The sequence below is a fragment of the Stegostoma tigrinum genome, chromosome 9 (genome assembly GCF_030684315.1).
Source record: "Stegostoma tigrinum isolate sSteTig4 chromosome 9, sSteTig4.hap1, whole genome shotgun sequence".
NCBI lineage: Eukaryota > Metazoa > Chordata > Chondrichthyes > Orectolobiformes > Stegostomatidae > Stegostoma > Stegostoma tigrinum.
In genome coordinates this window covers 59,623,815-59,639,970 of record NC_081362.1, presented here as the reverse complement: position 1 = coordinate 59,639,970, position 16,156 = coordinate 59,623,815, and the positions used below count along the sequence as shown (strand labels likewise).

Genomic DNA, 16,156 nt, shown 5'->3' with positions numbered 1-16,156 from the left:
AATTCTTTGTTTTATTTATTGTAATGTTGCTCTGTTTCCCAATTTGTATTATATTTGAACAATCATCCCTATTAGGAGTATAAGGTCAGTAAATTTGCAGTTATTGATTTTTGTAAACTTTTTTGAAAAGTTATTTTCCATTTAATGTTATATCTTTTTGGAGAATTAATAACTAACTAACTTTCAAATTTAAATTTTGATAACCAAATCAGTAGTAATTGACACCTTGTCTTAAGTTTTAAAAAAAAACAGTAGTACACTTCTTGTTCATAATTTACCAGTGGTAATAATCTAATTAATTCTGTTTGTATTGGTTGATTTGCTATTTTGATCATTTTGCAAAATATTTAAATGTATGAAAGGCATAAATTATTTTTAGACATTTTACTGAAAAGAGAATTTATCAAAGCTTTTCATCTTAAACTCATCAGGACAACCTGCAAGAATACAAATTTGAGAGAAAAGCCAACATGTAGCTTGCATGAAACATGAGTGCTAATTGGTTGGCAGGTCAATTCTGATTGTTAGAGGAATTGTCATGGAGAATACACCCATTAATGTAGATTGACAGCTAACTTCCAGTTACGTTTAAACTTTAAACCAGACAAGATGACTGATTAGTCAGGCCATTATAGTGAGAAATTAATCAGAGTGGCTGTCATCTGTTTTGTTGAGTTAAAGCAGACTCAGTGAGTACATGTTCTTGCTGTTGTCTGTGAGTAATAAGGCCAATATACCAGTTTGAGAACTATGGTCAACATTCCTGGCATCACGCTGGCACTGAATTTCTTATTCCATTACTCATTTGTATGATAGGCACTGTACAGTAGCAAATTCAAATGGCTAGCTTCACCTGTTGCTCAAATGTTTGAAATTCCTTCACCTTCTGCTGTATTCTGAAGTAGATGCTTTTTGAGACAGTGACCACCTTTCGTACCTTCTTAGGATAAGAAAGTTTGCCTTGAAACAAGCAAAGTATTAACCATAACCAACCAGCCCACGCTTGCAAAATTTGCAGTGCAGTGCCCAACATTAGATGTGATTCTGCACTTGGACAGCCTTTTCTGGATAATCCTCAATATATGTGTGAGGTATTAGGTTGATAATCAATTTAAGATTGTCAGTCAGGCTCACAGTATGACCCACTTAGATGTGCTAGAAGCGACGCATATTAGCATGCAGCACCCAAAACGTTAGTTGTTTTTCTTTGCATAGATGCTGTCAGACTCTGTGAGGTTTTTTCAACAATCCTATTTTTACTTGGGTTGGTACATGTAGTGTATCTGTTTCAGCTGGTTTATTTGAGTCATGCCCTGGACTATCAAGAGTCAACTTGCCTGATTTTAAATTTTAAACAATCCCTGTTAGTTAACAATCAATCCACATTAACAAGTGTATTTTCCTGGCAATGCCTCTACAAATCGGCACTTCTGACATGCAGTGTGAATATTGGTTTTCTGCTTGCATTGGCATTCTTGTGAATTGTCCTGATGCACGAAAAATGAAAAAGCAAAATGAAAAAAACTCAGGTTTTGTCCCACCAAACAGCTACTTGTCTACCTCAAAGTTTATTTTTACTATTCTAGTGCTGTAGCTGTATAGCTGTTTCTAATTACCATAAAATTTAGACCCTTAAGCAATATAAAATTTAAATATGGGATTCAAAACTTTACAGTTTTTCAGTATGGAGTATGCAGAATAGCGTATGGCTAATTGTTGGGTAGATGCCCTCAAGCATGCTCCTGCCTAATTTTGTTTTTTTGCACTTCTTTAGTAAATGTTTCTTTAAATCTTTAAGTTGCTTTGGCTTTTCAGTTTAGAGGAGTATAGATGAATATTGCAAGAGTCTTAGATTATAGAGTCAAAGTAGTTCATTCTGACTCTAGTGGATAATTTTTTTTCCCTTTTAGAGGAGAAACTCTCAAATGTTGCATTCCAACTTACTTTCTGCTTCAAATGTTCTTTGAGCAGCAACAGTGATGAGAATTAGCAGGGTGATTGGAATATGTTTCTACTTCAGGGACTCTGTGAAATAACTGCACAGAGGTTGGTATCCCCTCATCACGTCACCATTTATTTACACACTAACAGTCCTTGCCTACAATATTGCTTCATACAGAGTCAGGCACCAGAGTGTTGGTATCATCTTATTTGTCAGCTCGGGCTCCAAAGAGCTTCCCCAAAGATGTGTTTTAATGATAACCTCCCGGATATTACTCGCTACACCTATCTAATCTTATCCATTTCTTGTAACCTCTCGAGTTAGTGTCTCATGCTGAATTGTGAATTTATTTACATTGTTGATATTTTACAAATACATTTCATGTAAGGTTTTTGTATCCAGCTGAATCTAAGAGTCATGGTTGACATCATAGCTTGCAATTTCACCATGAAATCTGGTCTGCATGATGGCTGGCCTAGAAATTTGAATGCAGCTAGGACAAGGTGATAAATGAAAATGCATTAGAGGATAAATGGAAGCCCTCTTAAAAGAAGTGCATTAGAACAAAGATATAAAAAGAAAAAGTTTGCAGACGAATGGGGGAGACATGGCATGTATGAGGGAGTGATCTGTATGTATAGATCAGAAAAAGAAGTGGCAAAGCGAAAGTGCAGAAGAATTATAATAAAAATTAGAGCAGGCTAGATGAATTTACTCAGTGAAATTCCATAGCTGAAGTGGGTGAACTTGGGAGAACGTTTCTGCTGCAACCACTTTTGTCTCATAATTTTACTCATTCCTGGAGGCACTGACTCTTGCTGGGGAGCAGTTCACAGATACTCTGTTGTTCATTGTTGATAGTCTTATGATACACGTGAGCTTTAAGAAAGTGTCAATTGCAAGTAAAAGCTTGGGAAGAATTTTCACAACCAAGTAGATGCAATTGCGAGGTGTTGGCTAAAATTGACATCAGTTTGGAATGTTCATGTCATGTTGCCAAGTCTGGCTTTCACTCGCAGGATCAAAGGTAATTAGGCAACACTTATGGATGTGTTGGGTCAGTAATTAAGACTGTGAAAAGGCCAATTAAAAACTCTTTAACCTATCTTTCAAACCTGTGACCTCTATCACTTTGAAGGCCTGGATTCCAAGTCCCACCTGTTCCGGAGGTATGTAGTAACACCTCTGAACAAGTTGATTTTTTAAAAAAATTAAATTTAACACAAAAAGTAGAAGGATAAGAGCAGCATTGCATTGGAACACCATCGCCTGCAAGCACTTGCCAAGCCATATACCATCCTGACTTGGAAGTTTATCATCATTCCTTCACTGCCACTGTATCAAAATCCTGGAACTCCTTTCCAAACAGCATTATGGATGTACTTAATGCCCAAAATCGAAAGCAGTTGAGCCTAAATTCAACTTAAAACCTCATTATGAAGTACATTGCATAAGCCTTGTCGTGCAATTACAGTAGGAGATGGTAAGTGCAGGAGAATTAGTGAAACCTCAACCATCGATTCCTCACTCCAAGCCCTACCCCCCACCCATGTCAAGCCAAAAAGACAACATTGTGTATAGGCCATGTTGTCAGATATTTTCAGTTTGATGCGAGAGAAAAGCAGCTCCATGCCCTTGTGCAGCCCATGAGACCTTGGGAACAATTTTTCATGTTCACTGCACATTTGTATTCAGATAAAAATGTCAGGCAACACAGGTTGTGCTTCATGGAGTGCGTTTGAGATGTTATGGCAATCTAGGTAACTGCGCTCCAAATAAAAAAATCTTCATGTTACACTCCCTGTTAACCCCATCAATTCTGAGTTTCCACACATTTCTACCTGTTCCTTCATTGAAGTCTTCATCTCCTCGCTTTATCCCCTCAGACCCAGGTCTGTAATTCAGTTAAAATAGTCATCTGCAAATCATCATAGTGCACTTCCTCTCCTCAAATGCCCTCGAGTATGCTGTCATCTCCTTCACTTATGTCAATTTGCTTCACTTCACAATTATTCTCTATTCTGCACACCAGCACGCTGTCTCTAATCCCCACGATTAACCTCCCAAACTTGTCCACCAAAGCAGCAGCCCCTGATAACCTCCCATTGATTTGAAATGAACAGATCTCAAGTACCGGCCATGGCTTACCTCCCTGACTGGCTTTGAATGCCAGCCTGCGTGATGAGTGGCCAACTCCTATGCAATTTCTGTGCAGTTCCACAACTGACTTACTATTAATGCCCATTTGTTGTGCTGCACTTTATAGGACATTAGCCCAACCCACACTGATACCCAATGTTTGATGTGTACTTCCAAAGCGGCCAACTGACCATATCCAAGCCCATGGACTGAGATCAGACAACACATTTGACTGTTGTGGTGACACCCACTAATCATCCCCCTGAACTAGACTGAGGAATACTACCCTTAGATATTGTGTCACGGCCATTTGGTCGAAGTGGATTCAGTGTGCTTGTCACATTATGGGTGTGATGCTGATATAGCCCAATGTTGTATAGCAACATGTCCACACTTTGAATGATCATTGGCCTGTATGTAAAACTGTCTGGCATTCTGCCTGTGCTAACCAGTGTGGCAAGGCAAGAAATAAGTACTGTGAGCCGTTTCTAAGTGAGAGGACAGTGCATAGCAAGGCTTAGCAAGACAGATGCTGTGAGTTTCCAAGTTGTTGCAAAGTGCGTGAGTGCTAAAAAATGGAAAATAAGATTCTGTACTCTTGTTCTGGTTTGTGAGATGGGTCACTCCTTGCACACAGTGACATGACAGCAACATTGAAATGTAAGACATCATTGAGCTCCAAAGCTTAGTACTGAAGTGGTGAACTGTAATATTAGTGAGCCGTGCTGCGCAGATGTGGCAATGTTGATGCCTGTCCAATGCCAGCCTCCATGAATGGAGGCTGCAGACAATTATTGCACATGGAGTGTGCTCCAAAGCTGAGGAATTTTGATCAAAGTAGATGCCTAGCAAAGATTCTGGTAGGCTGCAGATGTCAGATACCCATTCAGAGTTTCATGACGAGCATTGACACAGTGCACTTGCCTATGAATGAAGCCTAATTAAGTAATAACAAGATGTTAATGCACGTAGATAGGTCCTTCTCCATTCACCAGTGAGGTTTTCATCTAGATGTTAAAACTTCATGTGCAAAATAGTTTCTTTCTCCAAGTTTTTTTTTGTTCTCCCAACATTATTCTAAGTGACTCACCATTGCCCACATTGTTCAGGAACTGGGAAAGTTCTGCTAAATGTTTCAGATTGATGACTTTTATCAGAAGTCAAGAAAGATAGAAATATAATTGCAGCTCAGCAAATGAAATTGCCAATACAGAGAGGTAGAACAGAATGGAAGGTAAGTGATAAGTTGGGGAGCAGGAGAAATAAAATTACAAAAGACTTGAACAAAAGTCAAAGGGAGTGAACATAAGAAACAGGTGTGTCAAGGTGATACCTGATTTGCTAAACACTAGCCACCTGAATATAAAAAAGTAAATAAGGAAAGAAACTAGAAAAGGCAAAATGGGAACAAAATGGAGACAGATGTTATGATCTAAAATTGTTGAACTCAGTGTTGAGTTCAGGATGTTGTTGAGTGCTGAACTGAAAGATAAAGTGTTGTTGCTCGAGCTTTCATTGAGTGTCATTGAAAGGCCAAGGGTAGAATGGTCGGAGTGGGAACAAGATGTCGAGGAGAATACTGAGATACAGGCAACTAGACTAGGTGGGATTGAGGCTCACAAGGAAGAGGTATTAGAAATCCTACAGAGGGTGAAGATAGATCAGTCCCCTAGGCCGGATTGGATTTATCATAGGATCCTCTGGGAAGCCAGGGAGGAGATTGCCGAGCCTTTGGCATTGATCTTTAACTCGTCATTGTCTACAGGAAAAGTGCCAGACGACTGGAGGATAGCAAATTTGGTTCCCCTGTTCAAGAAGGGGAGTAGAGACAACACTGGTAATTATAGACCAGTGAGCCTTACCTCACTTGTCGGTAAAGTGTTGGAAAAGGTTATAAGGGATAGGATTTATAATCATCTAGAAAAGAATAAATTGATTAGGGATAGTCAGCACGGTTTTGTGAAGGGAAGGTCGTGCCTCACAAACCTTTATTGAGTTCTTTGAGAAGGTGACCAAACAGGTAGATGAGAGTAAACCGGTTGTGGTGTATATGGACTTCAACAAGGCGTTTGATAAGGTTCCCCACAGTAGTCTTTTGTACAAAATATGGAGGAATGGAATTGTGGGAGATATAGCAGTTTGGATCGGAAATTGGCTTGCTGAAAGAAGACAGAGGGTGGTAGTTGATGGGAAATGTTCATCCTGGAGACCAGTTACTAGTGGTGTACCGCAAGGGTCGGTGTTGGGTCCACTGCTGTTTGTCATTTTTATAAATGACCTGGATGAGGGCGTAGAAGGATGGGTTAGTAAATTTGCAGACGACACTAAGGTTGGTGGAGTTGTGGATAGTGACGAAGGATGCTGTAGGTTACAGAGAGACATAGATAAGCTGCAGAGCTGCGCTGAGAGGTGGCAAATGGAGTTTAATGCAGACAAGTGTGAGGTGATGCACTTTGGTAGGAGTAACCAGAAGGCAAAGTACTAGGCTAGTGGTAAGATTCTTGGTAGTGTAGATGAGCAGAGAGATCTGTGTCCATGTACACAGATCCTTGAAAGTTGCCATCCAGGTTGACAGGGCTGTTAAGAAGGCATACAGTGTTTTAGCTTTTATTAATAGAGGGATCGAATTCCGGAACCAAGATTTTATGCTGCAGCTGTACAAAACTCTGGTGTGGCCGCACTTTGGAGTATTGCGTACAGTTCTGATCACTGCATTATAAGAAGGATGTGGAAGCTATGGAAAGGTTGCAGAGGAGATTTACTAGGATGTTGCCTGGTATGGAGTGAAGGTCTTACGAGGAAAGGCTGAGGGACTTGAGGCTGTTGTCGTTAGAGAGAAGAAGGTTGAGAGGTGACTCAAACTATAAAATAATCAGAGGGCTAGATAGGGTGGATAGGGAGAGCCTTTTTCCTAGGATGGTGACGGCGAGCACGAGGGAGCATAGCTTTAAATTGAGGGGTGAAAGATATAGGACAGATGTCAGAGGTAGTTTCTTTACTCCAGAGTAGTAGGGGAATGGAATGCTTTGCTTGCAATGGTAGTAGATTCGCCAACTTTAGGTACATATATGTCATCATTGGATAAGCATATGGACGTACATGGAATAGTGTAGGTTAGATGGGCTTGAGATCGATATGACAGGTTGGCACAACCTCGAGGGCTGAAGGGCCTGTACTGTGCTGTAATGTTCTATGTTCTATGAACAACTGATGGGCCTAATGGCAAGAAGCTCATGGTAGAAACCACGTGTAGAATTGAAATGCCAAATGACAAGCACACGGCAGGAGTAAGGTGGAGAACTGAAATAACAGGTGACTGTAAACTTGGGGTCATCATTGCAGACTGGATGGAGGTGTTCTGCAAAAGGATCATCTGGTTTGCAGTTGGTCTCTCGTGTATAGAGCAGACTATATTGTGGTCCGTCAATACAATATACTGTATTAAAAGGTGAATGAGTAAATTGCTGTTTTGTTGGAGGGAGTTTTGGAGGCTTTAGATGATTGAACTGTAGTGTGCTGAATCAGGAACATACTTGTTTTAGGGGGGGAAAAAATATATATCTGAAGTGCTAGTTTGGAAGATCACATCATTTGAATAGATGAAACAAAGATAGAAGTACTGGGGAATGGAATAATGTCCTCACAGGACAGATTGCGAGGAAATGTCAGCAAGGTAATGGTGTGTGCCTTTGAACTCGAGGTACGGTTGGTAACATGTCACCAGAAGTAGAGAGGCGGATGTGAGGAAGTGACGGGAAAGAGTCTGCTCCCTCTACGTGTTCATCTGTTACCAGTATAGTCTGGGAGCTGTCTGCTCCTTCTGTGAATGGAGGTCCAACAATATTTCATCTAACACTACAGTTATTATAAAACCTTAGTGTAGGAGTAGGCCATTCAGCCGGTACATTGATAATTGTATCAATGTTGCCTCTTATCTCAAGTACAGTTACGTTGACTGCTGCTTCCACTGAGGACTGTATTACTACTTATCCCAGATTCTTCTGTACCATTTCATCTGTTAAGAAGGTGCAACTTTATCGTATTAGCACTTCCAATTATGTAATGTTCTTCAGCCAAGGACTCCTCCACTCAGCGTGATTGATAGACACTCAACAGTGTTCGATTCGTCGATTTCACACACATCTGCTCTTACCTCTTCCCTCCCCCCCCCCCTCCAGATTCATGATAGAGTTCTCTTGCCTTCATCTTCCAAACTGTTACAATTAAGCTTGGAGGATTGCATTGCTTCTGTCTAGTCCCATTAAGAGTAGAGTTGCCATAATCTTACCAGACCAAAGAGCTGCTCTCTCTCCGAAAGAGACAACTGGTGTTTCACCACTTTCTTTTTAAGCAAGGAAAAAGATTGAGAAGGAGAATCCTTCTTGATAACCTTAGCCAGTATGGGAATTGAACACTAATTGTTGGCATCATTCTACATTGCAAACCAGTTGCCCACTCAACTTGGCTGACTGACCCCAATTATGACACTGGTCACAATGTAAATTTAAATACTTCACCCAGTTACTTATGGGAGCAATTATACCACATTAGGTTTGAATTTTAAAAAATCCATTGATCAGGTTATCTTTATTAACCAACAAAATTATTGACTTATTTTCATCTTGGTTTAATGTCTTATTTTATAATTGGTTCTGCGTGCAATTTCAGGTCGAACACACTCAAATATGCACACAGGTAACTAAAACAAATAGATTTTCTCTGCAGTAGTGACTTTGAAAGAAAAAACATTTTAGCCAATAACTGTTAGTTTTGAAGGGGGGTACAAAAAAACAAGGTACAAAATTTTCGGTAATTGGATGTTATACAGCAAAGGCAGTTGTCATGAAGATCCTCACAGGCAGTTCATTCAGGAAACGTGCAGAAGAGATGTTTCAAAGGCTTATGGGTAAACAGTTGGATCAGTGTTTCAGTTATCACTTGGGACCTCAAACGGTTGTCTCAGAAATGTAAAGGATGCAAAATGAACTTCCAGAGGAAGTGTTGGATGCAGGCACAGCTACAACGTTTAAAAGATATTTTTGGTTAAGTATGTGAATCAGAAATGTTGGAAGGATATTGTACAAGCACAGGCAGGTAGGACTAGTTTAGTTTGGGATTACAGTCAGCATGGACAAGTTGGACTGAAGGGTCATACAGCATGGAAACAGACTCTGAGCTGTGTAACATCTCTCTCTCAGCTTGCTGTAGCTCAACTAAATTCCCAACAATACTAAAAATGCCACCGCTCTTGACCACAAGGTACTTAGACGTGTGATTTCCAGTTAAACCGGGAGTTCTTTGGCGACACATGCCTTCCAATAAATCTAGCAGGTAGCAATCTCTGCTTTTTACTTAGCTTAAACTGTGATTTCCAATAATTGATTTTGAAAACAAGAGTGACTCATTGTCTTGTCAGTGATCTTTTTTTTTATTTTGAAGAAGGACGTTATCTCAAAACTCCAAATGAATTGCTGTCTACAATTCTTTAAACATAAAACCTCAAAAATTGTCCCGGATATTCTGAGGAGTGGCAAATCAGTGAGATTACTATGCAGCTCATTTTTGAGCATTCATAATGAGGTCTGTATTTCTTTGGGGAATTTTTATCCTGACTCTTTCAGAAACGGAAAACCTGGCTGAAATTCCTACAGCTCTCAGTAATGTAGGAAAATCAGTAGGGGTCAAACCCCAATTCCTTTTGCAGCATGTTGTTGAGATTTTGAAATTTAACTGTCCAGTAATGCAGCCAGAAATTTTCACAGCTATGCTGAAAGCCTGAATGTGAGGTTAGTGTGACAGTTAGTTAACGAGTTAGGATGCTAGGTGGATAGTATGCAATGTTAACGCGATGGAGTGCTTGGGGTAGGTCAAGGGGGTTTGTGAGGGTGTGCGTAGCTAATGGCAATGGGGTCGTGGCTCAGTGGACAAGGATGTAATCAAGGCTGGTGGTAGCGCAAATTCTACAAATGTGTTAAGGACAAAAGGTTAACTAGGGAGATAATAGGACCCCTTAAAGTTCAGCAAGGCCACCTATGTGTGAAACCACAGCAGTTGGAGGTAATAAACAAGTATTTTGCATCAGTGTTTACTCTAGAAAAAGATCTGGAAGATAGAGAATATGGGGAAGTAAGTAGTAACATTTTAAAGTATCCATATTACAGAGGAGGAGGTGCTGAACACCTTAAAAAAAAAACAGGTGTATAAATCCCCAGGACCTGATGAGTTGTATCCTAGAACTCTGAAAAGGGAGGGAAGAGGTCGCTGGGCATCTTACTGAAATATTTGTATCTGCGATAGCCATAGGTGAGGTGCCTGAAGACTGGAGGTTGTCTAATGTTGTACCACTGTTTTATTTAAGAAAGCAAAAACCAGCGAGCTATAGACGGGTGACCTTGACATTGGTGGTGGGCAGATTGGAGGGAATCCTGAGGGACAGGATTTGTACGTATTTGGAAAGGAAAGGATTGATTTGCGATAATCAACATGGCTTTGTGCATGAAAATCGTCTCACTAATTTGATTTGAGATTTTTGAAGTCGTTCACAAGGAAGGGGTATCAGAAATCCTACAGAGTATGAGTAGATAAGTCTCCTGGGCCAGATTGGATTTATCCTAGGATCCTCTGGGAAGCCAGGGAGGAGATTGCCGAGCCTTTGACATTGATCTTTAACTCGTCATTGTCTACAGGAATAGTGCCAGACGACTGGAGGATAGCAAATGTGGTTCCCCTGTTCAAGAAGGGGTGTAGTGACAACCCTGGTAATTATAGACCAGTGAGCCTTACCTCAGTTGTTGGTAAAGTGTTGGAAAAGGTTATAAGGGATAGGATTTATAATCATCTAGAAAAGAATAAATTGATGAGGGATAGTCAGCACGGTTTTGTGAAGGGAAGGTCATGCCTCACAAACCTTATTGAGTTCTTTGAGAAGGTGACCAAACAGATAGATGAGAGTAAACTGGTTGATGTGGTGTATATGGATTTCAGCAAGGCGTTCAATAAGGTTCCCCACAGTAGGCTGTTGTACAAAATGCGGAGGAATAGAATTGTGGAAGATGTAGCAGTTTGGACCAGAAATTGGCTTGCTGAAAGAAAACAGAGGGTGGTAGTTGATGAGAAATGTTCATCCTGGAGACCAGTTACTAGTGGTGTACTGCAAGGGTCGGTGTTGGGTCCACTGCTGTTTGTCATTTTTATAAATGACCTGGATGAAGGTGTAGAAGGATGGGTTAGTAAATTTGCAGACGACACTAAGGTTGGTGGAGTTGTGGATAGTGACGAAGGATGCTGTAGGTTACAGAGAGACATAGATAAGCTGCAGAGCTGCGCTGAGAGGTGGCAAATGGAGTTTAATGCAGACAAGTGTGAGGTGATGCACTTTGGTAGGAGTAACCAGAAGGCAAAGTACTAGGCTAGTGGTAAGATTCTTGGTAGTGTAGATGAGCAGAGAGATCTGTGTCCATGTACACAGATCCTTGAAAGTTGCCACCCAGGTTGACAGGGCTGTTAAGAAGGCATACAGTGTTTTAGCTTTTATTAATAGAGGGATCAAGTTCCGGAACCAAGAGGTTATGCTGCAGCTGTACAAAACTCTGGTGCGGCTGCACTTGGAGTATTGTGTATAGTTCTGATCACCGCATTATAAGAAGGATGTGGAAGCTTTGGAAAGGGTGCAGAGGAGATTTACTAGGACGTTGCCTGGTATGGAGTGAAGGTCTTACGAGGAAAGGCTGAGGGACTTGAGGCTGTTGTCGTTAGAGGGAAGAAGGTTGAAAGGTGACTTAATTGAGACATAGAAAATAATCAGAGGGTTAGATAGGGTAGATAGGGAGAGCCTTTTTCCTAGGATGATGACGGTGAGCATAGGGGGCATAGCTTTAAATTGAGGGGAGAAAGATATAGGACAGATGTCAGAGGTAGTTTCTTTACTCGGAGTAGTAAGGGAATGGAATGCTTTGCCTGCAATGGTAGTATATTCGCCAACTTTAAGTACATTAAAGTCGTCATTGGATAAGCATATGGACGTACATGGAATAGTGTAGGTTAGATGGGCTTCAGATTGGTATGACAGGTTGGCACAATATCGAAGGCTGAAGGGCCTGTAATGTTCTATCAAAGTAAGAGAGGATTCATGGGGCAGAGCAGTGGACATGATTTATATGGAGTTCAGTAAGATGTTTGACAGGGTCCCTCATACCACACTGTTTAGCAAGGCTAGATCACAGAATACAGGGAGAATTAGCTATCTGAATAGTGTCTTCTACCTTCAAGACAGCAAAGGGTGGTGGTGGAGGTTTGCTTTTCACACTGGAGGCCTGTGACCACCAGTGTGTCACAAAGATTGGTGCCACGTCCACTGTTTCTTGCTACTTATAGATGACTTGGATGTGAACTTCAGAGTTATGGTTAGTAAATTTGCAGATGACACCAAAATTGGAGGTGGAGTGGAAACAAAAGGACATTACTTCAGAGTACAATGGAATCGTGATCTGATGGGTCAATCGGCTGAGGAGTGGCAAATGGAGCTTCGTTTAGATAAATGTGAGGTGCTGCATTTTGGACCAGCAAGTCAGGGCAGGACTTATACATTTAATGGTAAGTCCAGGGGAGTGTTGCTGAACAAAGAGACCTTGCAGTGCAAGTTCATAGTTCCTTGAAAGTGGAGTCGCATGTAGATAGGATAGTGAAGTGTGTTTGGTATGCTTGCTTTTATTGGTCAATGCATTGAGTATCGGAGTTGGAATGTCATGTTGTGACTGTATAGAATATTGATTTGGCCACTGTTAGAGTATTGCATGCAGTTCTGGTCACCCTGCTATAGGAAGGATATTGTGAAACTTGAAATGGTTCAGAAAAGATTTACAAGGATGTTGCTAGGGTTGGAGGGTTTTATCTCTATAGTGAGAGAGGTAGCGAGGTTTGAGAAGATTTGTAGCTCAGGTTGAGGTTCTGGATGTGAGTTTGCTCGCTGAACTGGAAGGTTAGTTTTCAGACATTTCGTCACCACTCTAGGTAACATCATCAGTAAGCCTCTGACGAAGCGCTGATGTTATGTCCCACTTTCTATTTATCTGGTTAGGTTTCCTTGGGTTGGTGATGTCATTTCCTGTTCTTTTTCTCAGAGGATGGTAGATTGGCTCCAAAACAACGTGTTTGTTGATGGAGTTCCGGTTGGAATGCCTTGCTTCTAGGAATTCTTGTGCGTGTCTCTGTTTGGCTTGTCGTAGGATGGATGTGTTGTCCCATTCAAAGTGGTGTCCTTCCTCATCTGTATGTAAGGATACTAGTGATAGTGGGTCATGTCGTTTTGAGGCTCGTTGATGTTCATGTATCCTGGTGGCTAGCTTTCTGCCTGCTTGTCCAGTGTAGTGTTTGTCACAGTTCTTGCAGGGTATTTTGTAGATGACGTTCGTTTTGCTTGTTGTCTGTTAAAAGACCCTATACAGACAACAAGCAAAACGAACGTCATCTACAAAATACCTTGCAAGAACTGTGACAAACACTATATTGGACAAACAGGCAGTTAGCTAGCCACCAGGATACATGAAGATCAACTAGCCACAAAACAACATGACCCACTATCACTAGTATCCTTACATACAGATGAGGAAGGACACCACTTTGAATGGGACAACACATCCATCCTACGACAAGCCAAACAGAGACACGCACAAGAATTCCTAGAAGCAAGGCATTCCAACCGGAACTCCATCAACAAACACGTTGTTTTGGAGCCAATCTACCATCCTCTGAGAAAAAGAACAGGAAATGACATCACCACCCAAGGAAACCTAACCAGATAAATAGAAAGCGGGACATAACATCAGCGCTTCATCAGAGGCTCACTGATGATGTTACCTAGAATGGTGACAAAACATCTGAAAACTAACCTTCCAGCTCAGCGAGCAATCTCACATCCATAGAGAGAGGTTTAATACACTGGGGCTATTTTCCCCAGACCGCTGGAGGCTGAGGGGTGACCTTTATCGACGTTTATAAAATCATGAGGGGCGTGCATGGAGTAAATCGGCAAGGCCTTTTCTCTGGGAGGAAGAGTCCAAAGTTAGATGGCATGGATTTAAGGTGAGAGGGAAAGATTTTAAAAGGGACCTAAAGAGGCGACTTTTTCACACAGAACGTCACGTGTGTATGAAGTGAACGGCCAGAGGAATTGGTGGAGACTGATACGATTACAACATTTAAACGGCGTCTGGATGGGTACATGGATTTACTTGGGGAAGCATTTAGCTGGATATGGGCCAAATGCTGGCAAATGGGGCTTGATTTATACAGGATATTTGGTCGGCATGGACAAGTTGGAATGAAGGGTCTGTTTCCGTGCTGAATATCCCTATGACCCTATGGTGGCAGTTCAGGCCAGCATTAATAAGGGAAAGGGATAGTGGAATTGTGTAGGGTTGGGGCTGGTTTGGTCATTGGGGTGATTTTGAGGGTCTGGGGTTTGTGATTGAGGATAGAGGTTTCTGTGAGTTGGAGTTGTCAGCTTAATAGTTTCCAAGAAATTTGATTAGGATTTTAATCATCTAATGTTTACTGAGTAATTATTATCAGAAGTGAAAACCTCCAATGTTAGGACTTTTGCCTTTTTGTCCAAGATGCAGGCGGATCAATTTCCCGAACAGACACTGCTGATGCAGTGGGAACTACGATTACATAGGGCCCGAGTATGCAGTCTGCAGTGCTCTATTGATTACCTGGCAATTGGAACATATTATTAATCAATTGGCTTCATAACGACACTCTTTCACTGGCCTTCCCTTTTATTCTTCTTCCCAACTTTTGTTTGTGGAAAATCTATGACACTTCTGTCTCTCTTGGGTTCTGATGAGGAATATTCAGCCAGAGACACTACCTTTGGTTCTGTCTGAAGAATGTTGTGTGATCACTGACTCTTATTAGTATTTTCTGTTTTTAATCTATTAATTTGTTCATAAAGCTCCTTCCTTTTTTCACTCATTTTGGTTTGTATCTTGAGATTTAAACCGCACAATTATAGTTCTGTTAGCATATTAAAACAAGTATACCATGAATGTTTTGAAAAGCTCAGATATCAGACAAATGACAATTTATTTGTTTGATTAGTAATATTTGTATTGTACAATTTTATTTAAATCTGTTTGTTTTAAGATTTTGATTTTTTTTTCCTGAAAGGTGATGATGAACAAAGTGACTGGTTCCTTGAGGGTGAATCTGGTGGTGCATGTGGTATTGCAGGGATAATTCCCTGGTGGGAGCAAGATGACGCCCTGGAACTTGAGACAGAATTGCCAGATCCGGTATTTGAAAGCATCTTAACTGGCACCTTCCCACTCATGTCGAAAACAGCTCAAAGAGGTCAGTACCATTCTTGTTTCTAGTTGCAGGAGTCGGACTAAAAAATAATTTGACTTTTTTTTGAGAGGACAGTTGTTGGTGCTCATAGCTGTTAGACTATCAAGTTTAAGTAATTGAAATTTTGATTGTACTTGGCAATTTTATTTCTTTTCATGCCTTTGCCCAGTGTATAATTGTATTAGGAAGAAATTGGGTTAAGTCAATTTGCTTGAACAAATACAAGAAGCAAGACTGAAAATGAATTATACACAGTAAGGGAAGATGGTTTTTGTTTCATATTTCACACTTGCATATTGTTATTCAATATTAATTATATATTTTGTAAGAATACAGAATATTTTATTGTTATAAATTGATATTGTTTCATCAGAACATGTTTAATGCTTTATGTACAAGCTTAATTTAAATACTTTTCAAAGGTTTTTTAAACAAATGTTGTATGACGATTATCTTTTTAATATAACCATTTTGGAGTCTTTGACCTAACATTGTGTAACAGCGAATGAACAAAATTATTCGGACAAAACTGACCTTCAGAATAAAAAAAAGAACTTGTGTGTTTTTCCCTGACACAGTTTCAAACCAGAATGGCTTGGAGGGGAACTTTTGAGTGATAGTGTTCCTGTGCACCTGCTGTTCTTGTCATTCTAGGTGGTCGCGGGCTGGAAGTGTGGTACCAGAAGAGCATTTGAGAGTCATTTCAGTGCATCTTGTAAATGCTGT

At 40.6% G+C, this 16,156-nt stretch overlaps 1 protein-coding gene across 3 annotated transcripts in view; it reads left to right on the top strand.

The window, feature by feature from the left end:
- The window catches only part of LOC125455096 (G patch domain-containing protein 2-like), a 255,807-nt gene that overhangs the window by 34,939 nt on the left and 204,712 nt on the right, over positions 1 to 16,156 (top strand). For all 3 annotated transcript variants that reach the window (XM_048536660.2, XM_048536658.2, XM_048536661.2), the window contains exon 4: positions 15,251 to 15,433. In XM_048536660.2, coding sequence (XP_048392617.1) covers positions 15,251 to 15,433 — 183 coding nt within the window. The remainder of the gene's footprint in view (positions 1 to 15,250; positions 15,434 to 16,156) is intronic.